Genomic DNA, 24245 nt, shown 5'->3' with positions numbered 1-24245 from the left:
TTCATTGGATAGTTCTCACTCCATCAAAGTATTATTGTTGTAATAGCTTTGAGCTTTGTATAGAGAAGAAATTAATCACTATATTTCTTTCTCTATTTGTTTCTTTAGAGTGTGAGAGTTATTGGGTGTATTGGGTCTTTTGGGTTGTGAGATTGCCAACACTTTGTAAACTCCCATTTGGTTGATAGTGGATTATTGGGTGAGCTCCTACTGCTCCGAGGACGTACTCCAGTTACACTGACTGTGGAGGAACCTCGTTAAAATCTTGGTGTCTTTAATATTTTGTTCTTGCATTTAAATTTGATATATTTTCTGTGGGTTACCAAGAATTGGTTCTAGAAGGTTTGGTGCTATCCTAGCACAACAAGTGTCACTTTATGTTTATGCTTTTATACAAACAAATAGATGTGAAGCTAACTGCAACGAGCTGTTATAAAACCAGATTTTCATTCGTAGGAAGGTCGATTAGGTTTACAAATTTGCCATGCTCAACTAAATTAACTAAAACCACGCTAATGGAAATTTCGTAACCTAGAGATCATATATCTGATTTATTGCTGTACGGTTTATCTATAAGAAGCTCTCTTGACCAATGGCACATGTAGTTGGAAAATACATATAAGCGAATTCAGATCAAAGTTTGCAATATTGGGCTAATCTACATACTTGCCTAATGCAACGGGTTGGACTTTGCGTAGAGAGGATGACAATGGAAGGTTGTCCATGCTTTACTTAGCATGAATCCTAATAATGTTATGTCTTAAAGGGGTGAAAGGTGTTTGTAGAAAGCCGGTCTTGGTTTCTTCGGTAAGGCCTGTGTTTCGATTGCTTCAACAAACGATCTTCTCCGAAGAATACTCTCTTCCTTATATCAAAGAAGTATGAGATTTTTCTAATTAAAAGATTGCAGCTAAGTTAATGATATGGTCCAAATGTATTTTAACCAAAGAATGCAATATAAATAAGCACAAAGCAGGTCGCAGAAAATATGTTCCCATAGATCTTATCTAGTTCTAACTATCTAATCAGGAAGAATACATTTCTTGAATTAAATGGAGGTTGCAGAAACTTTCTGAAAGACAATAACATATGCTTAGCAAATTGTTACCTTTTTTGTTCCACCCATGAATCTTTGCACTGAACAATATTTGTGTACTTTTGATTTGCTATCAAATTCATCTGCAAGAAGGAATAAGGAAGAAAAGGAAAAACTTACATACGATTTTCTTACTTCCTTCTCTCAAATTTGTGAAGAACAAGAGACCAGTTCCAAAAACTTCTCCCCCAATTTGCTCTATTACTCACAATCTTCCTGACACAGAGGAACTTATGGATTAGGGATTACGAACAGTCACCCTTGGAAAAGAATTCTGGAATACCAAAGGTTGTGAGAGAAATTTTCAAAATCTGACTCCGAGACCAAAAGTTGTGCTAAACAGGGGCCCTTAAACACCTCTTCTACAACCGCGTCACTTCCATCTTTGATACCATATTATCATTCGTAGTTCCATGAACCACCTTCGAATAATCGAAGCACAAGAGAGTAGCATGCAAGTCGAATAAAAAGGAATCATGGAGAAACCATATGACTAACAGTAATCAAGACAACAGTACTGCTTAAAGATTAGCTAGACAAGACCTGAAAAAAAGAAGGTGATGGCTGAAAATACTCTAGGACATGCTTTAAATCAAACACAAATGAGGTTTTAAAGTATAAAGAGAGAGAGAATATTTGAGGCAAAAGCAAAGGGAAAAAAATAGAACTCATTAGTGACTGGTTTGCAAACCTTTTTATGTTCAAAATTTGTAAAGGCAGTGTTTGCTTGCAATTTGAGGTTCCATAGATATCATCATCACTAACATAATATATGTGGTTGAGGTGTCACCCATCATATGCAGTTCATAGTTTGATTGAGAGTGAAAGATAAGCAACCAAATGGAAGTTAAACTATAAAGTTTGTGTGCAATTTTTCCAACCATATATGTTATGTTTAATTTTCAATGTGTCATCAAAATTGCTTAAGAATTGTTAAGTTTTCTCCTAGAAATAATAAATCTATTAAAACTAAATTGGTCAACAAAACATGTAAGTGTAGTCACATTGCTTAGAGCTCGAATCTTTACTCCTACCGTGTAGATTAATTTAAGGTATATTGCCAGTAGGAAAGAATTTCATCAAGACAACATTATTTCTTAAAATCTCTAATATACTTTTTCATAAGCCTTTATTAAACTCGTGATTATCTAACCCATGAATTTGTGTTTTATATTGATCAAGTTGACATGTACTCTTATTTGTACATTTTTTAGCAATCGAAAAGACATGTTTACATTTTAATTAAATTCGTGAATGACTAGTACATTTTTTCGTTGCAAATACGAATTCTTACTCTAGACCGTTGTTCTAAAAAGCGGTATAATTGACCACCCATGCACTAGGCAGAGGCCTGGCGCCTGACTAAGCCCTAGGCGTTTAGAAAATCGGTGAAGCCTCCACGAGAAAATTAGGCACGATCGTAGGCGATTCAATATTTTATTTTTTTAGGTTAAGAATTTGAAAATAATTTCTTTTAAAAGAACTTTACACTTTGAATACATATTTTATTATATGTACTCAATCAATTGTAGTACTTATTTATATGTTTTTATTGCTATATAATAAAGTTAACTACATTAAAAAATCCGCCTAAACTCTTTAGGTAGTGTTTTTTTTCGAACCTTACTCTAGATATCTAAATTGTGTTTGGTATCCAACCAAAAAATCTACAACCATATTATTGATTTTGACTTGGAAAAGAAAATCTCAAACATTACGATTGTGATTAACCGACCACTACACCTAACATCACCACCATATTTCCCTAACCTTTTCCAAAACCGTTATTAGCACCTCAGAAAAGGGACAAAAGAGGAATTTCAGGACAACGGAGGTAAGACCTCCCGCCAATAGGAAACCGCCACGTCGGCCTCATAATAGAAACGGTCGTTGTTAAATTGCACGGGAGCGTCACACAGGAAAAATAGCGAAACACGACTCTCTCTCTCTGGCTGGCTCTCGCTTTCTCTCTCCTCGGGCGATCCAAAATCTGCTAGGGTTAGGGTTTTGAAAATCCCCTAATTTTGATTACTGCTTGATTTCTTTGTGTTTGGTTCAATTTTTCTGCTTTTGATCGAGGGCTTCCTTTGATCTTCGTATTCGGTTACTGACTCTCTGATTGTAATTCTTGGTTTTTTGGTGAACAGGGACTTCGTGTCCGATGCGATTCTGAGCTCGTGAATCGGTAGGTTCAATTTCAAGAGATTTGTTTTAACAGGGTAGGGTTTCTGTGCATGTATATATATGTGTGTGTGTATGTGCTTATATAGCTGACCAAATTTGGGGGTTTTTTTTTGTTTGTTGATTTTTAGTGTTTTTAAGGTTCTCTGCAAATTTGCAATTTTGGATGTATGCATGTGTATATGTGTGTTTGTATAGCTGACCAAGTTTGGGTTTTTGTAGATTTGAAGTGTTTTTTTAGGGGTTCTCTGTAAATTTGGGATTTGGGGATTTTTGTGTTGATTACCCTGTTTTTGTTGATTCCAGGTGTTTTCGATGGGTTTTCTGCAAATTTGCAATTTGGGGTGTGGATTATTTATATGGATGATTGATTAGTGAAAGTTTGCGAGTCAAAGGTCCGGTATTATGTAGATTGTAAGTGCTAATTGGCCATAAATCTGAGGTTGAGTTTGAACTTTGGCACAAATCAGGTGGTCTATAATGATTAGATTTTATTTTTTGTATGTAATTGCTATCAGTTGGTTGATAGGTGTTTTATGTAGCTTCACTACTATACTTGTTGGCATGACGAATGTCCGTTCGCAGATTATAATAAAGATTTCGCTTCTGATTTTTATAGCTCAATTAGCGGTTTTCTATTTTTATGTCTTATTGAACTTACAAGCATATGTTCATATGATGCAAATTCAATAAGCCTTTTACAGGTTTAACATCTTTGGATGTTGTTAGTGATGTTATACGGGTTTTCTGGATTGAAATCTAAACGTTTTCTGTTCAAAGATGAGTTGTTGTGTGCAAATTATAAAGATAATGAAATGCCCTGACTTCACGTTCTTTGATATTAAGTAACATGGAATCGTATGCAGTCTTAATAACGTTTTCCTTTCAAACAAAAAATTAGTATTTTCATTGCTTATATACCAGCATTAAATTGCACCATGAGCATTATTTTCATTATAAGTGGCGTGTTTGCTGAGTTTTTCATGTGTTTGTTGTTTTGGTTGCATGTGTGTGGCGGACTTGTAAGTTTTCACTCTTAATAAGCTGTACCCCATTAATTGTTGGTTTTCGCAGGTAAGTTGAAAAAATGGAGCACGAGGAGACTGGATGCCAAGCAGCCCCTGAAGGTCCTATTTTGTGTGTAAACAACTGTGGGTTTTTTGGAAGCGCGGCTACTATGAATATGTGTTCCAAGTGTCACAAGGATATGATGTTGAAACAGGAGCAGGCGAAGCTTGCTGCATCATCCTTTGGAAGCATTGTCAACGGAACATCAAGCATCAATGCAAATGAGCCTGTTGTTGCGGCTGCTACTGTGGATGTTCAACCCCATCCAGTGGAGCCAAAAACTCTCTCTTCGCAACCATCATTTTCCTTTGGTTCAGGGTCGTCTGGTGAGCCAAAGCCGGAGGGCCCAAAACGTTGCAACACTTGCAACAAGCGGGTTGGATTAACAGGGTTCAATTGTCGGTGTGGTCACCTATTTTGTGCAGTACATCGTTATTCAGACAAACATGACTGCCCTTACGATTATCGCACTGCTGGACGCGATGCTATTGCGAAAGCCAACCCGGTCGTAAAAGCTGAGAAGCTCGATAAAATCTAAAGCCTGATGCAGTGAAGTTTCATTTTCGAAATTGATGCTTGTTTTCATCCACGAGATGGCTTCAGAGTTTGCAGCGGTATCTTAGCACTTGCCGTTTTATGATGTTATACCTACTGGGGTGCCAAGGCGATCTAGGCATCTCTGCACTCTGAAGAACTCTGTATTTGTTGTGATTGGGAGAACTTTATGTGTTGCCTCGTGTCTTTCTAAGTTGTAGTCTGTGCCGGTTTGGTGGACATGGTTCGGGTTAATCTACGTAATGCGTCTACGCGCTGTTTATATCGCATTTCTTTCTTCCATTACATGTCAGTGGATCTTGTATTGTAAAGTATTGATGTGGTTTCCATGCATAAATCTACTTACCCTTCCTTTCTGGTCCATCGTGTTTTCATGCATGTTGTAAATATTCAGGGCCAGTTTGGTATCTTATTTGAAAATTTTTATCATTTCTTAAAACATTTCTTGAAAACAGTTTTTTTTTTAAGACTTAAAAACTTGGTTGGTTTGTGGTTTAAAAGTTTTAAATCTTATCACTTAAACTAGATAAAGAGATCTAAAAAGAGGGGTCTAGGAGGGAGAAACAGGAGAGATGAGAAAAGAAAGTAAGAGATGATTGAAGGAAAGAGAAAGAAGAGAGGATTGGATAAGATAGAGAGGAAGATGAGTGAGAGAGAACCAAGGGAATGAAGATAGTGGATTGGAGGAGAGACGAAAAAAGTCAAAAAAAACAAGGAGAGAGAAAGAAGAAACGATAGAAAGATAGATTTGGAGTGAGAGGGGAGGAGGGAAAGAAAAAAAAGAAGTTAGTTTAGGTTTAAAAACTCTAAAAACCTACTTTTTATGTTTTTAGAGAATATACTAAATTTTTGAGTTAGTCTTGAGTTCAGTTTTTAAAAATAGTCCTACCAAACAAATTTTTAAGGCCTAAAACTTGAAAATTGTTTTTGAGTTAAAAAAGTTGTATTCAAGTAGAGTACCAAACAGGCCCTTAAGTTTTCATATGGTTTTATCAGTTTCAGAACTCAAAATATAATCGTTGTCACAGAGAAAAAGACGCCGAAAATGGCAGTTAATAACTGCAATGGAGTTTTAGCACGGTTTTTGCACTCGAGGTTTCGCGTTCAACTGCTCCCTCAAACAGGGCAATTAGAAAACTTTTGGATTGTGCACAAGGATATAGAACTGGGCAAGTCATCCAACACAGGGGAGCACAATAGATGAACTACGTATAATGCAAAACTGATGCATTCTGTATCAAAATTTCGATCGACGAGAGATTCAACAGTTAAAAAATAGTTTTCGGTTCTGCACTCTTTCCGGCTTCTATTATTTTCTACTTTGAGAGGGTTCACAAGCCCTATGACCTAACACTACAAAAGTCCGGTCCGGGTTAGATAGAAATCCCTTTGGATTCAGCTTCAAGATACTTGCATATCCTCTCCATGACCTCTCTGCCCTTGGCACTGTTCTGCACAAACTTCTCAGCGCATCTTTGTTCAACCTTTTCCGCCATCGATGCCAATGCTGATAACGGCTTGATTCGAATGCTAGTCTCCTGTCGGCATAATGTCCAGCCATTTGGGTTCTCTGGGTGGGGATCATACCTGATTTTCTCCTCCACCTCTATGAACTTTTCAAGGCTAATATTATTGGTGGTGAGTTGCATTGATCGTGCTTGCGCATCCACAACTGTTGACTCGACGCAGTGGCAGACATCCTGGCGAACAATTTTGCGGACAAACCATGGTCCTGGCGCATGGACAGTGATAGCACGTGTGGTGTAAAGCTTTCCTGTGTTGGGATCAAGCTTGTGGTTCAGAGTGTCAACTTCAAGGATGTGTGATAGCGTGCGTTTGTTTTCAGCATCAGCAAATTTTTTCCATGATGCGGAAGTCACCCGGTCCCATGGGTGCTTGTATGTGTACTCTTGCGTGTATGCCTTCACCATCTCTTTTGTCACTTGGTGTCCTGATAAAAGAACTTTATATTAGTTCCCAGAAAAAAGAGTAAGATCATAAAATATGGTTCAACTTCTCAAACATAGTGATACATGGTAGAAAATTTCAGCTAGTGAAATATCATATAAATGAAACGAGAGAGCGTAAGCTAATAATTTAGGTTATCATAGCCAATGGACCTGACTGTAATCAATTTGACGATGCACAATTTCGAATCAATGATAGTTTGGGCAGTGAAAGAAGCCCGTATATAGGAGTATTCAGACCACAAAAAAAAAAAAAAATACAAATCATGCAATTGGGAAACACCAATCAAAAGTATGCTGGGACTACATGATGACAACGCTCTTAATTTGGGAGTTTCTTCAAAATTTACCCCGAATTAATTTGTACCATGTGGTCATTTCTAAACCTGTATGCTTTTCGCAGACGATATAGTGTTGATAGATGAAACTCAGGAAGGGGTAAATGCAAAGCTTAACCTTTGGAGAGAAGTGTTGGAATCTAAAGGTCTTCGCCTAAGCCGATCAAAGACAGAATATATGGAGTGCAAGTTCAGTGCAAATGGAGGCCAAAACGAGTTAGGGGTGAGGATCGGAGATCAAGAAATACCAAAGAGCGACCGTTTTCGTTACCTAGGATCTATCTTGCAAAAGAACGGAGAATTAGATGGAGATCTCAACCATAGAATACAAGCTGGATGGATGAAGTGGAAGAGTGCATCCGGCGTGTTGTGTGACCGCCGTATGCCACTGAAGCTCAAGGGAAAATTTTATAGGACGGCAATAAGGCCGGCGATGCTGTATGGCACAGAATGTTGGGCGGTGAAACATCAACACGTACACAAAATGGGTGTAGCGGAGATGAGGATGCTTCGTTGGATGTGTGGGCACACGAGAAAGGATAAGATTAGGAATGAGGATATCCGGGGTAAAGTAGGAGTAGCCGAAATTGAAGGAAAGATGAGAGAAAATCGGTTACGGTGGTTTGGACATGTGCAAAGAAGGCCTACTGACGCTCCGATTAGAAGATGCGACTATGGGACAGAGGTTCAGGGCCGAAGGGGTAGAGGAAGACCTAGGAAAACTTTGGAAGAGACTCTAAGAAAAGACTTAGAGTACTTGGATCTAACGAAGGACATGACACAGGATCGAGCACAATGGCGTTCTAAGATTCATATAGCCGATCCCACTCAGTGACTTGGATTTTCCAAGTCTCCAACCAAGAAGTTTTCCTCACTCGGGAAATTAAGGGAACACTACCCCAACCTACATGCTCCACTCAGAAAGCTTCAACATACAAGCTTCAACAAAAGAAAATTCAAAGAACTTAGCGAAGAAGGCTTTGGTGTATTTAACACAATACGTTGAAATGAAGGAAAGCTTATTTATTGATATCCCCGATAAGCTACAAATATGTACATATACATGAGTCAAAATAAACACACAAGAGGGAGCCTTCACAAAGGTTGCTTAGGAGAAGTCTCAGCAGTCGGTAGAGCCCCAGAAAGAGAAGGCACCGGAGGGGGATCATTTGGAGCCTCAGTACTGGACAGAACCCTAGGAGGAGGAGGCATCAGAGGTTGATCATTTGGAGCTTCATTACGCGGTACAGCCCCAGAAGACGAAGGCAATAAATGCCTTTGGAACAAACCCACAAATCTCTGATGATCAAGTAAAACCTGACCATCAGTTTCCTTCATCTGGTCAAGCTTCCTCTTCATGTTTGTAGCATAGTCATGTGCGAGCCGGTGCAACTGTTTATTCTCATGCTTGAGCCCTCTAATCTCCTGTTTGAGACTCATCACTTCAGCCGCCAATGATTCAACTTGGCGGGTTCGAGCAAATAGGCGTTGGGCCATATTAGACACAGAACCTGCACACTGAACACTGAGAGCCAGCGAATCCTTAACAGCTAACTCATCAGACCGTTTGGAAAGTAGTCTGTTATCTTTGGGAGTGAGAAGGTTCCTGGCCACCACCGCAGCGGTCATATCATTCTTCATCACGGAATCCCCAACGGTAAGAGGACCAGTTGGGGAGACGAAGGATGGGCGCCATATGTTGTCTGGAGAAGGCGGGGCTGCCTCTTCAACAAGGTTCAAGTCAAAACGACGGTCGGAGGGGCCAGACATTTTCAAAGGTGTTGAAGAGAGAAGAGGTCGGACAAATCAAGATATTAGAAGTGCAAGAATGAAGCTTCTACTGGTGGAGATTCAAGTGTGCTTTGGAACTTAATGCCAGCCTCTATAAAAATCTGCACTCGACGGAGCTTCAGAAATCAAAGAGGCGCCTGCTCAGAAATCGAAGAGGCGTTTGCTTTCTCAAAAGTTGGGCTGCTTAGAGATCACGAGGGTTGATCTCAGAAATCGAAGAGCCGTTTGCTTTCTCAAAAGTTGGGCTGCTCAAAGACCACGAAGGCCGATCTCAGAAATCGAAGAGGCGCTCGCTTTCTCAAAAGCTGGGCTCCCTAGAGACCACGAGGGCCGATCTCAGAAATCGAAGAGGCACCTACTTTTCCAGCCTTGTCAGCACCTGTCACACGCACACTCAGCTTTGCGGAAATTATGGGCATTCTGTCAAAGACTTCTGGGGAAGTAGAAAACACATGAATCTTACTGTTCAATCACCCACTTCCCTGTGTGTCAACCTCTGTGCTTCGTGGCAAGGTAGACTAGCAAACATGCCCAACCTTTACTCACATTCGAGAAAACACTCCCAACAAGATTGCTTGCTCCAAAATCGAAGAGGCACCACCCTCCGAATCTCGAGAGCCACTCTCCCAACATGATTACTTTCTCAAAAATCGAAGAGACACTGCTCCCCGAATCTCGAGAGCCAGACCCCCAGCATGATTGCTTTCTCAAAAATCGGTGAGGCACCGTTCTCCGAATCAATCGAAGAGGCGCTCGCTTTCTCAAAAGCTGGGCTGCTCAGAGACCACGAGGGCCGATCTTAGAAATCGAAGAGGCACCTACTTTTCTAGCCTTGTCAGCACCTGTCACACGCACACTCAGCTTTGCAGAAATTATGGGCATTTTGTCGAAGACTTCTGGTGAAGTAGAAAGCACATGAATCTTACTGTTCAATCACCCACTTCCCACACGCAACAATAACTCATGGGTACCACAGATCACTTTGCCAAAGTTCTCTGCCAAAGTTGAGCACGTGAAGCTTGCAGCTCCCACTACATCGCTCTGACCAAGAAAGGTAAAAGAATAGCAAAGAAACAGCACTAACAAAGTTTAGACACATAAATTTTGAAGGTCTAGCTACCATATTATTACCCACAAGGGTAAAGGAACAGTACCACTGCTGGATAATTGGAAAGTCCCTGTGTGTCAACCTCTGTGCTTCGTGGCAAGGTAGACTAGCAAACATGCCCAACCTTTACTCACATTCGAGAAAACAGTCCCAACAAGATTGCTTGCTCCAAAATCGAAGAGGCACCGTCTTCCGAATCTCGAGAGCCAGACTCCCAACATGACTACTTTCTCAAAATCGAAGAGAGGGTAAAGGAACAGTACCATTGCTGGATAATTGGAAAGTCCCTGTGTGTCAACCTTTGTGCTTCGTGGCAAGGTAGACTAGCAAACATGTCCAACCTTTACTCACATTCGAGACAACACTCCCAACAAGATTGCTTGCTCCAAAATCGAAGAGGCACCGCCTTCCGAATCTCGAGAGCCAGACTCCCAACATGATTACTTCCTCAAAAATCGAAGAGACACTGCTCTCCGAATCTCGAGAGTCAGACCCCCAGCATGATTGCTTTCTCAAAAATCGAAGAGGCATCGTTCTCCGAATCTCGAGAGCCAGATACCACAGACCACTTTTTCAAAGTGCTCTGACAGAGTTAAAACATGTGAAACTGGCAGCTCCCACTACCGTGCTATGACCAAGCAGGGTAAAGGAATAGCATTACTACTTGTTGTTAGGGAGACTCCTATATATGTCGACCTCCATCCCCAACGGACAGGCAGACCTGCAAAAATGCTCAACCCTTCATCATATCTGAGAGGGCACTCCCAACAAAGCCTTTCGAAATATTCAGCTTTCTTTCCCCCCGATAATACCTCTGCAAACAAGCTATACTAGAGCAAGAATATCTCATATCATCAGGGTTAAAAGCAAGAGTATCCCATATCATGCTTTTTCCCTGTTTTTTCTTTTGGCCTTGTTTTTACCTGCAAGACAAGGAGAAAGAGAGCAATCAGTCAGTACTTGGAATCAAGCTTCCAGCCAGGAACTGACTGCCTGGAACCCCTTACCTGATTACTTACCTGGCATTGCTCTCGAGTACTCATCTTCATCATCTTATGTTTCCAGGGAAGATTCCGCATCTGCTTGAGGAACAAATAGGGCAAGTGCGAAGGATACAAGGAAGCATGTGGAGACAAGCGTAACAGCACACGTGCCGATACATCCATTACTCTGTCAAAAGCAAAAGTATCCCATATCAGCAGGGTGGAACGTACTCTAGATTTGATGGACTTGTTTTGACCCTCAAATTCTTCAGTCGGCCTTATACTCTGGAGGAAACCAGAAAACCCTCCAGCTCAGTTCAAGAATAAGCCTGTGGAAAGTTACTTCTTCAAAAGCAAAAGTATCTCATATCATCTCTTCTCATTTTTCTTCTCTTTATCCTTCATGCTGCTGCAAGATGGGGAGAAGGTGAACAATCAGTCGGAGCTCTGATTGCTTACCTTGTCTGTCACCTCTTTCAGCAGACCCCCTAGCTCGGCGACTTGGGGGACTCCTACTACATGGTTTGTATCGCGCTTGACCAAGCCTGAAACTACAAGTAAGCTTCAAGTGAAATTGATACATTACCTTGTGCATCTCCACCAGTTAAAGATACCACCCCTGGATGGAGGAAGAGTACTTCCAGAGAAGATGCCACATCTACCTATGAGACAGATAAGGCAAGTCAAGACGACACCACACTCCGATACTTAGAAGTTTCGTGATTACGAGATCATTATCCCACAATATTTCCTAATGTCATTTGTACTAAATCATTCACTCGTACTCACTAAAGGAGAGCTTGAACCTATGTACTTGTGTAAACCCTTCACAATTAATGAGAACTCTTCTATTCCGTGGGCGTAGCCAATCTGGGTGAACCACGTACATCTTGTGTTTGCTTTCCTATCTCTATCCATTTATATACTTATCCACACTAATGACCGGAGCAATCTAGCGAAGATCACAAAAAGCGACCGTTTTCGTTACCTAGGATCTATCTTGCAAGAGAACGGAGAATTAGATGGAGATCTCAACCATAGAATACGAGCTGGATGGAAAGAGTGCATCCGGCGTGTTGTGTGACCGTCGTAGGCCACTGAAGCTCAAGGGAAAATTTTATAGGACGGCAATAAGGCCAGCGATGTTGTATGGCAGAGAATGTTGGGTGGTGAAGCATCAACACGTACACAAAATGGGTGTAGCGGAGATGAGGATGCTTCGTGGGATGTGTGGGCACACGAGAAAGGATAAGATTGGGAATGAGGATATCCGAGGTAAAGTAGGAGTAGCCGAAATTGTAGGAAAGATGAGAGAAAATCGGCTCTGGTGATTTGGACATGTGCAAAGAAGGCCGACTGACGGTCCGGTTCGAAGATGTGACTACGGGACAGAGGTTCAGGGCCGAAGGGGTAGAGGAAGACCTAGGAAAACTTTGGAAGAGACTCTAAGAAAAGACTTAGAGTACTTGGATCTAACGGAGGGCATGACACAAAACCGAGCGCAATGGCGTTCTAGGATTCATATAGCCGACCCCACTTAGTGGGAAAAGGCTTTGTTGTTGTTGTTGTTGTTGTTGTTGTTGTTGGTCATTTCTAAACCCACTAGAAAAACAGCTACCAGAGAAAGTAACTACAATAGCTTGAAGTTCAATCTTACGGTGACAAAAGAACAATACTCTGACACCAGAAACTTCTCAAAATATCAAATTTTAGATCAGAGATAGACTATTAAAGTTAAAATTCGTATGGATTACTGGGTAGAACTATAAATACACGGATAGATGATGTCCAATGCCGTCAAATGACTAACCAACGAAAAACGACAACAAGACTTTAGTTAAAGGCTCCTATTTTAGGTTAATAAATCCTATTAGAACTGTTACGGCAGACACTTCGCTTACATTATGCATTCCTTTACACTCTTAATGGTAAATGATTGTAAAGCTTTTACAAATATGTGACACTTGCTCTACGCCATTATTAGACTACCATCTTCCTTGATGCACATCTCTAGAGCTAAAAGCAAATGCAGAAATACTACATAGATATGCATCAAGGAGGAATGTCAACTAACGATGCAAAAGTTGATGCTACAATTCTTCTAAAAAACTATAAGAATTGAAGGATCTGAAAAAAACAAAACAAACTTTTGATTCTGTGAAGAACGCAAGACACAAAAAAACTGAGGGTTGTACCAGAATTTCAAGACCATGATGAACATTACAAACTTGCCTACATATGGGCATCATAAGCAAATATACTACCAAGCTGAAAACTAAAAGAATCAGGTAGTTATAGCTGCAGAAAAAGCAGCACCACCGGCTTTCGTTCACGACAAACAAATCAATATTCTTTGCACCAGCGTCCTACTTTTAACATAACACCACGCTGTAACATTCATCGTCGAAGCAAGGTGAACATCCCACAAAACCCAATACTATCTCACCCACAAATCAAGTTTTTCCCTATGCAAAACCATTGATCCTAATCTTAAACTCCTACAAAGAAAAGGGCAGAATTCAAAACCCAAAACCTGGTCTCAGAAAAGCTTATTAATTTCTCAAGCAACAACCTTTAGCTCCAAAGCAATTCCTAAAAACTTACCCTAATCTCAAAATCCCTCCACCCTTCTTTGTAATATTAAACACAAATTAAGTCCCATGAAAAAATATAAAGCCAACCCATTTTTTCACCACATAAACAACAAATCACAGATGTAACTCTAAACCCAGATAAAAAATTATTCAAATTCAGATAAAATTCACAAAGGGTCCTCCACAATCAGAAATCTATGAACTTTTTTCACCGCAGTAACAGCAAAAATAAACACAACAAATCAAGAACAGGACCAACACATACACGCAAATAAAAAAATTCATCGAATTGTTTCTTCTAAATCAGTAATTCCAATTTCAGTTCGAATTCACAGGAAAAAAAAAACATAAATCTAGCAAAAAAAGACCCAGATGAACAAAGAAATAAGGGATGAATTAGAAGCTTTCAGCAGAGAGCTTACCTCAACGGTGAAATTAATGAAAGCCCAAACACAATATTAAATATCTATTTATCAAATTTCGACGAAGCGATTGATGGATCGCTTTTTTCTTGTGCCTGTACGAATTGCCCTCCTCTTTAAATTGATGGTTCTTCCATTTCTTGGGGAAGTGGTTAATGGATTTCTAGCATCGGAGTATTTTCGAACTCGCCGCTTTAAAAATTGCAGTTTTTCCATTTATTTACTTATTTATTTATTTTTATCAAGAAATTGTGAGGATTTTTTTCTTTTTTTTTTCTTTTTTGGAGAACATAAAATAATTGAAAAGAACATTTGGACCTTTAAATGTTTGCCTGAGGCCCAATTAATTGTGTAGAAGGACCCAAAAGCCCTCTGGACATTGTTATTAAAAAATGAAAACTAATGAAAAATATTTGAAAAATTTGAGTTTTAATGATAAGGACAAAATAAATGGTAAAGTGAATAGTATCAGGATTGACTTTTTAGTGTAAAAATATGGTTTTTCGTTAAAGTGAACAGTACCGGGAGCTTTTTGTTAAAGTTCCCTATTAAAAATGACCTCGACTCAGAGGACAGAAGTGCTTTTATTAAGAAGCAAATCGAAATTTTTAATAAAAATACTACTTCAAGTGGACTAATTATAGGTTTATCTTCTTCTCTATTTTAGAATTAAGTATTAGTTCCTATTATTCATGCTTATAATTCGTGTCTTAATTTTTTTCTACCTTATCACAACTTAACCAATTTATGTTGTAGGTACAATGTAAATCGGCATATACAGTATTATGGATTATAATACTAGACTAAATCTAACAACAACTCAAATTTCATGAAACTGCACTAATTAGATTTTCATGAAATTAGAATAAATTCAACAACTCAAATTTCAATTGAAAATAGAAAATCCTCCACACGTAATTGCGGTAGAGAAGAACCTTTATTCATACTTTATTTACTCATGTTTTAATTGCATAAGTGGCGTCTTCTTTCTGTATGCCGGTCCTTTTTAGGGCTCTATATATTATAATTTGTCTTTGTTGGACTTGTTTTATGAATGTTATCTACAACTTGACAAAAAGAAAAAAAAAACTCAAATTTTTTGACATGCATCAAGTATTACCCCTTTTTATTTCATGTCTCTCTCCCCTCCCTTTCTGCCTCCCTCTCCACCTGCATAACGTAAAGATAAAAAGAAAAGGAAACGACTCAGGTGGGTCTAATATCGCCTTGGAAAACTCAGCTCCTTTCCAACATTCATCTTCTTCCTCTCTCCTTCATCATCTATACTAAGTGCAAATCGTTGTCATCCGTCTTGATCTTGTACCTCTGTGGGCATCAGGGTCTGCTATCGCCAAAGCCTTTTGAGGGTTAGTTTTCTCTCTTACTCTAAATCGTTATTAATTTATACACAAAGGTGTATGTATGTTGGATTTTAATTTGATATGGTTTTTTTTTTTAAATTCATGTGATGATATAAGGTCTCCACACCAACAATTGCTTAAGAATTGGAATAAAGTGCAATTGAGTGAGATTTTATCCTGAAATCAGTCCGCAATATAATTATCTCAAACAATTGTGGTAATCTATTCTATTGGTTTTGTCTTTCTAGAAATTTAGTAATATTATTGAGATTGTAGTCTGAAACCAATTCGCAATAGGGGAGTAGCAAGTGCGCTTATAAACCCGTACAATGTTCTTAACTAATTCTCCCGCGGTGATTAATCTTTGAGCCTAATACATGGACACATGCGGCCATTAGCTTCACATGTAAGAAAATCCACTTTGATACCATTGAAAAGGTTGAAGTTCCACCTAAAACAAATGGTCATTAGTAGCCGAACTTCTTACAAGCTCATGCAATGTCTCTTTATTCTTCGACGTTAGACTGATTTTTACATCATATTCTCACGCTACATTATGCAATAATTCGGTGGAGAAGGTTAAGATATACGTATATACAATACTTGCATTTGAAACAAGGTGGAGTAAACTCAAATGGAAATAATGGCCTACCGGTAACACAAGGAGAATTACATCAGCAGCTGCGCAATAGGTCTTACGCACACAAAATTTAGGGTTTCAACTTGCACCCATATTCTACTGATCCTACCAAGTTTTACCACAACGGGATTAATTTATGGTCAGACTTCAATGTAAAGATCGACAAAAAAACAACAGCAAAATACTAGAACAAAATAAAAGGTCCTCCAGCTCCTTGTGTTTGCATTGAAAATCAGCTCCTGTTACTTCAAAATCACCCAAAATATAGACTCAAAAAAGGAATAGTAAACTGTCTCTAACCATCCTTAAGTCCTCCCGATCACAAAATTACTAATCTCCCCATACAAAATCTCAATGTCGACCCTCAGTCACTCCACATTGTAAAAATACCCATACCCTCCTCCATTAGGCATATCATAATCAACCTTCACAAGTGCAAGCTCTTCTGCTGAACCCACTCCATTGTTTGCTGTTGAATTTGTAGCCAACCCAATTCCATTATTTCCTAAATACTCTCCAGCACTATAGCTCCCACTAGAGCTCCCGGTGTTGTGATCCATCACACTAGAAGAACCCATGTCCATGAGACCTTGAAGCAAAGCTGGGTGTGTACTCTGAAGTCCATAACTATTATAGAATTGCTGGGTAGGCTGGTATTGCTGCTGGGTCTGGTGCAACTGAAGCTGGGTTTGGATGTAATTTTGGTATGAAGAAGGGTCATGATGGTGGGTGTACTGAGAAATGTCATGGTTTTGGAGAGTCAGTAGAGGCTGGGATTGTTGTACATTTTGATCAAAGGTTGACTGAGGCTGCAACAAAGAGTACGCTTGCAAATTACGAACGGCTGAGGTTGATGGGCTGGCAGCTCCGGCAGCCGCATAGTGAAACGTGGAGCCAAGAGCCATCATTTCTTCCCGTTTTCTAGAAGATTCCAAGGCCTGAGCCTCTTTGAGACGCTTTGCTGCCCCTCCTCCAATGGGGAGAGTATTGCTTTCCAAAATGCTCTTCACGTCGTATCGATTCATGTCGAAGTTGGTTACGGCGTTTAGGCCTCGGAATTTTATTGCTGCTATGTCGTAAGCTTCAGCTGCCTCCTCCTCAGTACCTATATAGAGTTCAATCGATCAAAGTCACATACCACATTTACTTCAAAAAGTATCTTACACCAAGAAGTATTACTATTTATATAAGTAAAAAAAAGTACCTATCAACCAAAAATGAGGCTACTAATTTTTCTAATCGATCCCATAATCTTATATATGAATATTTATGTTATAACTATATATAATATATATACATATAAGGTAATGTCTGGGAAGCCATCAATTTAAACCATATTTTGTAAATCGTACGCCATGATTGTTGATAGATGAATTATCACTGAAGTGTTGGTTAACACATGCTAATTTCCTATTGATGACACATCACATTTGGTCTATGTAGAATTACTCATACATATATGTATATGTATATGGAATTGTATATGTGTGATATAAATACAATGCAATAATTGTATTGTATGCATGGACATACTGAAAGTTCCCAAGTATAGATCTTTGTTGCCGGCAACTCTGCCAATCCTTGCTTGCCATCGTCCGTGTTGGTGATGCCTGAACAAAGATTTTGTTTCGTGCAATGAGATAGAGGAAGAGAGACATGGAGACAAAGCGTGCCTAGCTAGCTAGTTTAGTGTACCTTGTAACTCCGCGATACATGGACGCTCCCCTAGAAAAGCCACTACTTTTCCTGAAAGTTTAATTAAATGAAAAGAAAAGTTAAGACCTTCTAGTACAAAAGAAACAAATTCTTGAAACAGAAAAATGTGTAAATTAGGGAAATATACATTATCTGTTTCATTTACCTTCTAATGGCTGCCACAAATTCTTGTCTTGTCATGTTCTTCATCTCCTCCACCTCTTTCTCATAGTTACTGATCTGCAGCAATAGTATAAAACTACTCGAAGAGCCATATATAATATAAACACAACTCTCGTTTTCTTTCCTTTATTTTATTTTTATCACATTGGCAACCGTTAATTCGTTTTTTTTTATGGCATAAATAAACTTACTGGAAAATTTGTAGTAGTAGATGTTCCCCAGTACTTTAGTGCAGCCAAGTCATAAGCCCTAGCTGCTTTATCTTCTTTGTCATACCCACCTGTTTAAAATAAGCCAAAAAAACATTGCTTTCATATAAAAAACATTCAAAACCATCAACTTTAAGAATTCAGGATGTTAAATAACAAGTTGTAGCTAGTTAGAATCTGTACTCACCCAAGTAGACTGGAAAAACCACGCCCGAAACAACAACGACCATGATGAAGATCAAGGAAATGATGGTCAGTGACACATTTGGGGTAAAAATATACTTTGGCGTATGTAACACAGAAAACCCTAGCGGTAGGAGAATAGGGCATAAATACCTTGGCGGCCCTTCCTGGATTGTCCTTCCCTTCTGCAACTATTATCCCAAAGATGAGCTTCATACCTTCCTGTCCACCTATGCCTGTTTTATTTGTATATTTACAGATGCAAATTATTTATGTTAATGTATAAAAGGAAAGAAAGGTTCTCTTGGTCACCTGGTACCAAGGAATGCATTGTCACTTATTCTTAGATTTGATATAAGGGTTGAAAATGGATAGAAATGTGCTTTAATATGAGCTCTTGATACAAAATCTAAGAGTGAATGGCCAGAATACCTCGATCGCCTAGTGACCGAGAAAATAAATAGAAATGTGCTTTAATCTGAGTTCTTTATATAAAATCTAAGAGTGAATGGCCACAAATCCTCAATCACCTAGTGACCAAGAAAACAAGGTTCTATAAAGCAAACATAAATGGATGTAAAAATTGACCTTGTTACACCACGATAAATAGATGTTCTTTGTCCGAATGTGTCCAAAGTCCTCCTTGGGGTAGCTTCCACGGTAGTAATGCTGGTATTGTCGGTGCCGGTTTCACATGTTGAAGAACCCTTGCCACTTCCCATTGATAGGGTCAACGATTGGAGGCTGTTGGATTTTTCTTGGAAATCAAAGTTGCTAGAATTGTCTACAACGGTGTTTTGTACAGTGACTATGTTGTTGATCGGGAATAAGTAGTCGGAGACAGAATCGTTGGCCTGAATATCGTTGAAGGCTACAAGATCTGAGTGGTTCTCGGATTTGCTCACGCCAAGAAAATCAGCCACCTTTGGAGCTTCATCGCTTCCTTGAGTATTAATCATATTCCACTCTATAAATTCACAAAGTATAGAGAAGAGAGAGAGATTGAGAGAAGAAAAAGGAAAAAAACAGACAGAAAATATGCATGAAAAGAAAAAAGAATTACCTTGGTTTTGGAAAGGGTTGTCCATGGTCTCATTTACTAACCCTAGAGAGAATTGATGAGAGTGAGAAGGGTGAAGTTCTGATGGCAAGGAAGAATTAGTAGGAGAAAGAGGAAAGGAAAGCCAGTTGTTTGAATTCATGGACCCCATTTTGCTTTGATTGAAATTCTTCCTCCAAAAACTCAAAAACTTCTCCTGCACAAGGAAATGGAAAATGTTATGATAAACATTCAAAGAAACCCCAAAAACTATAGCTAGCGGTGTTCATAAGCCAGAGAGGAGAACAAGTGATATAGATGTTTACCCAGGAGACTGTAAATTGCTAGGGTTTGAAAGAGTGATTGGTGAAGCAGCAATTCTCTCTCTCTCTCTTTCTCTCTCTCTTTCTCTCTCTCTAGATTTTCATGTGTAGAGAAGAATGTAGTTTTGAGAAGATGAGAGAAGAGAGGAGGGGAGGAGGCTGAAAAGAGAAAATCTTGAGAATGATAAAAGATATACTTATATGAATTAGCATAAACTAGGTAGCTAGGGTAGGTAGCCTTACTCTATGTGTAAAACAATGACAAACAAATTAAGCAACGAGTTATATTATTATATAAAAATATGTTTGTCACCCCTTTAGCAGTGGTCATTTTAGGCTGGTCTAACTCTGACTGATCTGACTCTTAACACCACATTCGAACTCTTCAGAATCAAGTACTACCACAATAGTTATATAAATATATATTTCTAATTGTAAATAGCGTTTGCTATCTTCATCACCATAAACTAAATTAAAGAGACACGAGTGTCATACTAAACTACAAGTCGAGCTCCAATTCAGTCTTTGCACTGAGACAAACCCTAAATTCCAACTTGGAAAAGTCCAACCAAACCCTCTCTCTCTAAAATTATCTACCTTTATCTCTACCCACTAGGGTTTATTGGAACTCTCGACCTCGTTAAGTGCAACAAATGACTCCCGAAAACCCAGCATTCCCACACTCTGCAAATCATCTCCCACTCTCAAAATCGACACTCTACGTAAAGTTAAACTAATTAGATTATAGATATATCTGTACAAACACAACCGACCTCTCACTCTCTCTCTCTCTCTCTCTCTCTCTCTTCTTTTACATTTATCTACAAAGGGATATATATAAGAGAGAATTGAGATTTTTTATCAGGTGATCGAAGCCATTTTAAATCAGAAGAGAAGATCTGCCAAGATTGGGGTGCTCTCACCACCAAAGAAAACCCAATTTGTGGATCCCCGAGTCGTGCATGTGTAAAAGACGTGAGTGTACGGACATGCAATATATAAACCTAAAAAATCCGACATATTTAATATTAAAACGGACTTGGGTAAGGAGTAAGGATTGCTCGAGTGTTAAAAAAGTCTCACCAAACTCCTGCTTCTTCCATTATTAAAAAAATTGGATTGATTCCGAAAAGAAAATTAAGAAAATATTGAAGGATTTATCTCGCTAGCTAGTTTTTGGTTTCCCCGAAGAATTCTGTTGACCACCAAATTGGTTTGCGTATCCGTCAAAAGGTGGAAGCAGATATTTACTAATTAAATATCTTCTGCTAATGTCCTGTCTACAGTTAGAAGCTTGTATAGTGTTGTGCCGTCCAGTTAAGCGCCCAGGTTAAAAAAATGTTAAAGGTCTTTAAACTAATTAAAAATTATACCAACAATTAATTAGCCTCCACCAGTATCATATAGATTGTAGAGTGTACACTGCACACCCTTACTGACCAAAACATACATTCTAGTAAAAGATATACGAGCTATCAAATCTTTTCTTCTTATACTATAACTAAAAAAAAGGATACTATTGAGATAGGGTTGTTGTGACATGCTTTCCTAGGCATGGGTTGGGTTACAATATAAGTCTCTAGATTCAAGAATATATTAATAAAATAAAGCGCGTGGTATAATTTAAGTGAAATTGTAATACCATGTTCATGTATTGATATTTCAAGTACACCTAAAGATTACTCATTTAACACGTTAAACAATTCTACAAGGAAAATTCTAATTTGTAGTACTATCACTTGGCACACAAGTGACAGCCAACTATTAATGTGAGGTTTCAACAAAATGAGAAAATTCTTGAAAGCACACAAACATGCATCACCTAAAGGAACTTAATCTTTCTCTTTTTTGGGAATTTTGAAAACTTGAAGGAAGCACCTGTACATTGCATGTGTGTAATTTGATAAACAAGCATGTATACGTGTATAAGAATACAACACCACATCCTGATGCATTCATTACAGAGAGATGTATATATAGTTATCAGATAAATATTATACGATACAAAATAAATCTCATATTATATGATAGAAAGTGAGCGAAAGGGGAAGGAGGAGGAGGAGCAAATCTGCTGCGAAGAATTTATACCTTTTCAAAATTTTTGGATTTATTTAAAATTTATATGACTTCTGGTGAATAGAGAGTCTGCTTTCTAAACCGCTGAATCAATGGTGGTCTTTTTCCAGCTGATCAACTGCATATTCAGAGAGTTTTCAGAATTCAGATTATACTATGGTTCACTAGTACTCATTCACTAGTACCAAAAGTGAGAATCTTTTGGCCCCAGAAAGATGCTACTGAAAAAACAAAAAGAATTCTTCACCAAAAACAAAAATTAAACAAAAAGAGTTACAAAAATGAAAATAAAAACAAATATAAAGAAAATCACCCGCCATTGTTGATGATGACACAGTTCCCGCCATATTCTCCTACATAAATATATTCCTATTTGACTGAATTGCACCACAATAAGGGGGCAAAACCCCACGTATATCGCTTTCAACTAATTAAAAAAAAAGATACCCTTCAACCGAAAACTGCAAAAGAAGAAATAAATCATAAAAATAAAAACCAAATTCGTAGCTTCGTTTTTACATTTTAATTTGTACAAGCTAAAGAACTAACCTGAAACAAAATGCAAGGAAGATCTAAACTTAATGCAATTTCAAGAAATTAACAGCGCCTCTCTCTCTCTCTCACTCTCTCTTATCTTCTTGAAAAATCTGGAGTGGGAGGGTTCATATCAGAGAGAGAGAGATGGTGGTGCATAACTTCGCATCAAGGCGTTTCAAGTTCTGTGTGCCACGTGTCTGCTGTTTTTATGTGATTGAGACCCGTTGAGATTGAATTTAGTTGCAGCCAGGCGAGCCAATTATCCCGTTTGCATGCTTGCACAAAGATACACAAAAAACAGAAGGAGCTTTGACCATAGTATAACCACGATGCCTATCTAATCTTCTGCTTTTACTATACTGTCCTCCATTACTTAATTTGCATTTAGTGCTACATTATTTTTAGTTAATTTTTAATGCTTCATTTATTTCTCTGAGAATATAAAGTCGAAACAATGACCAAGAAGATAAAACAAAGTCGAAACTTTACCTCTTTTGTTTTCGTTTATTTCTTTCTCCTCTTCTTGTGTTTATGTGGATGCTGGATAATGGATAGGAATGATGTTGGAACAATCTTAATTTGGAGTAGTACTGTAGAAGTTTTATAGCATGATCAGAAGACTTTGAAAAGGTACCAGTTGTGTCGCTCAAGAACTTTCCAACAACTAAATCGATAAGCATGCAGTAATGGTATGTTTACTTATTTGTTTGGCAATCCTAATGAATCAGTGGACAAATTAGAAAAAAGAAGGAAGGTTAAAAATTGAGAAAAGAAGAAAGTTCTCCCACTCAGTGAAAAAAAGGGCACTGCTTTCTACACACTTATTTTTACTTCTTACACATTATTTTCAATTTTTGGTCGTCAGATCGAATAATTGAAGAATATCAAAGGTCTAAAATTAATAAAGGTGTGTGAAAAGTAAAAATGAGTGTGTGAATAGCACAATCCAAAAGAAAAATTGGCTATACTAGAGCTGGAGGATGTGAAGATTATTCCTTCTCTTTCAGATTCTTCTTTCGTGGTGAATATTCATTGCTCGGTGATTTGACATGAGATGCACCTCGCTCCTTTCCTTTTTTTTTTTTAATGCTAGGAAGATCATATATTTAAACTATATTTTGTAAATCATATTTATGACGTAGTTGTTGACGATTGAATTATTACTTAAGTGTTGGTTAACTTGTTTATTTCCTATTGGTGAGACATCACATGATTTTCATGTAAATTTAATTTAAAATTTACTCTACCTAGCATGCATTACTTTTAGGCCTAATTGGATAAATGGTCCCCGTGGTCATAAGGTATTCGGATGATAGCCCCTGTGGTAAAAAAATTCGGATTTAAACCCCTGTGGTCTAAGTCTGTTAGGATTTATGTCCTTCTGTTAAATAATGCTGACGTGGCTGCCAAATGTCTGCCACGTGGCAAAAATAATATTTTTTAATATTTTTTTTTAAACCTGAATTTTTACAAAAAAAAAAAAAAAAAAAGAAACCCAGATCTGCAAGAAGAAGAAGAAGGAAGAGGGAGAGGGAGAGGGAGGAGGGCGCGGGGAGAGGGCTCCGGTGAGGGGGGAGCTGGTCTCCGGCGGGAAGAAGAAGAAGAAGAAGAAGAAGAAGAAGAAGAAGAAGGAAGAGGGAGAGGGAGGAGTCGCGCGGGGAGACCGGCGGGAAGAAGAAGAAGAAGGAAGAAAGAGAGGGAGGAGGGTCGCGCGGGGAGAGGGCTCCGGCGGGAAGAAGAAGGAGAAGAAGTCGGGGGGGGGGGGGGGGGAACGGGCGGAGGGCGGGTGGAGTTTCTGGGTTTTTTTTTTTTTTTTTGTAAAAATTCAAGTTTAAAAAAAAAATTAAAAAAAATATGTTTGCCACGTGGCAGACATTTGGCAGCCACGTCAGCATT

The 24245-nt window shown here is 38.6% G+C and overlaps 3 protein-coding genes across 6 annotated transcripts; 1 reads left to right on the top strand and 2 right to left on the bottom strand.

Annotated features, from left to right (window-relative positions):
- The first annotated feature begins 2939 nt into the window (after positions 1-2939).
- Positions 2940-5261, top strand: LOC126616298 (zinc finger A20 and AN1 domain-containing stress-associated protein 8-like). Of its 4 annotated transcripts, none has more exons than XM_050284340.1 (4): positions 2940-3094; positions 3244-3281; positions 3584-3691; positions 4352-5261. In XM_050284340.1, exon 4 carries the CDS (start codon positions 4365-4367, stop codon positions 4881-4883), a length of 519 nt encoding a protein of 172 aa, XP_050140297.1. In that variant the 5' UTR covers positions 2940-3094; positions 3244-3281; positions 3584-3691; positions 4352-4364; the 3' UTR covers positions 4884-5261. The 4 variants fall into 4 exon arrangements, with proteins under 4 accessions (XP_050140297.1, XP_050140296.1, XP_050140294.1 ...); XM_050284339.1 differs by having other exon boundaries at positions 3244-3315; XM_050284337.1 differs by lacking the exon at positions 3584-3691.
- A 799-nt stretch (positions 5262-6060) lies between these two features.
- On the bottom strand, positions 6061-14343 carry LOC126616296 (uncharacterized). The gene is made up of 2 exons (XM_050284336.1): positions 14104-14343; positions 6061-6851 (listed from the first exon to the last, which is right to left on the bottom strand). Exon 2 carries the CDS (start codon positions 6829-6831, stop codon positions 6274-6276), a length of 558 nt encoding a protein of 185 aa, XP_050140293.1. The 5' UTR covers positions 6832-6851; positions 14104-14343; the 3' UTR covers positions 6061-6273.
- A 1741-nt stretch (positions 14344-16084) lies between these two features.
- LOC126616280 (AP2-like ethylene-responsive transcription factor PLT2) lies at positions 16085-20037 on the bottom strand. The gene is made up of 10 exons (XM_050284308.1): positions 19740-20037; positions 19438-19630; positions 18963-19341; positions 18528-18610; positions 18379-18387; positions 18174-18262; positions 17966-18039; positions 17800-17850; positions 17638-17714; positions 16085-17209 (listed from the first exon to the last, which is right to left on the bottom strand). The coding sequence occupies exons 2-10, from the start codon at positions 19583-19585 to the stop codon at positions 16473-16475; spliced, it is 1647 nt and encodes a 548-aa protein (XP_050140265.1). The 5' UTR covers positions 19586-19630; positions 19740-20037; the 3' UTR covers positions 16085-16472.
- Positions 20038-24245: the final 4208 nt, after the last annotated feature.

The sequence above is a fragment of the Malus sylvestris genome, chromosome 3 (genome assembly GCF_916048215.2).
Source record: "Malus sylvestris chromosome 3, drMalSylv7.2, whole genome shotgun sequence".
In the NCBI taxonomy this organism is placed as follows: domain Eukaryota; kingdom Viridiplantae; phylum Streptophyta; class Magnoliopsida; order Rosales; family Rosaceae; genus Malus; species Malus sylvestris.
This window is presented reverse-complemented; position numbering and strand designations above follow the sequence as displayed.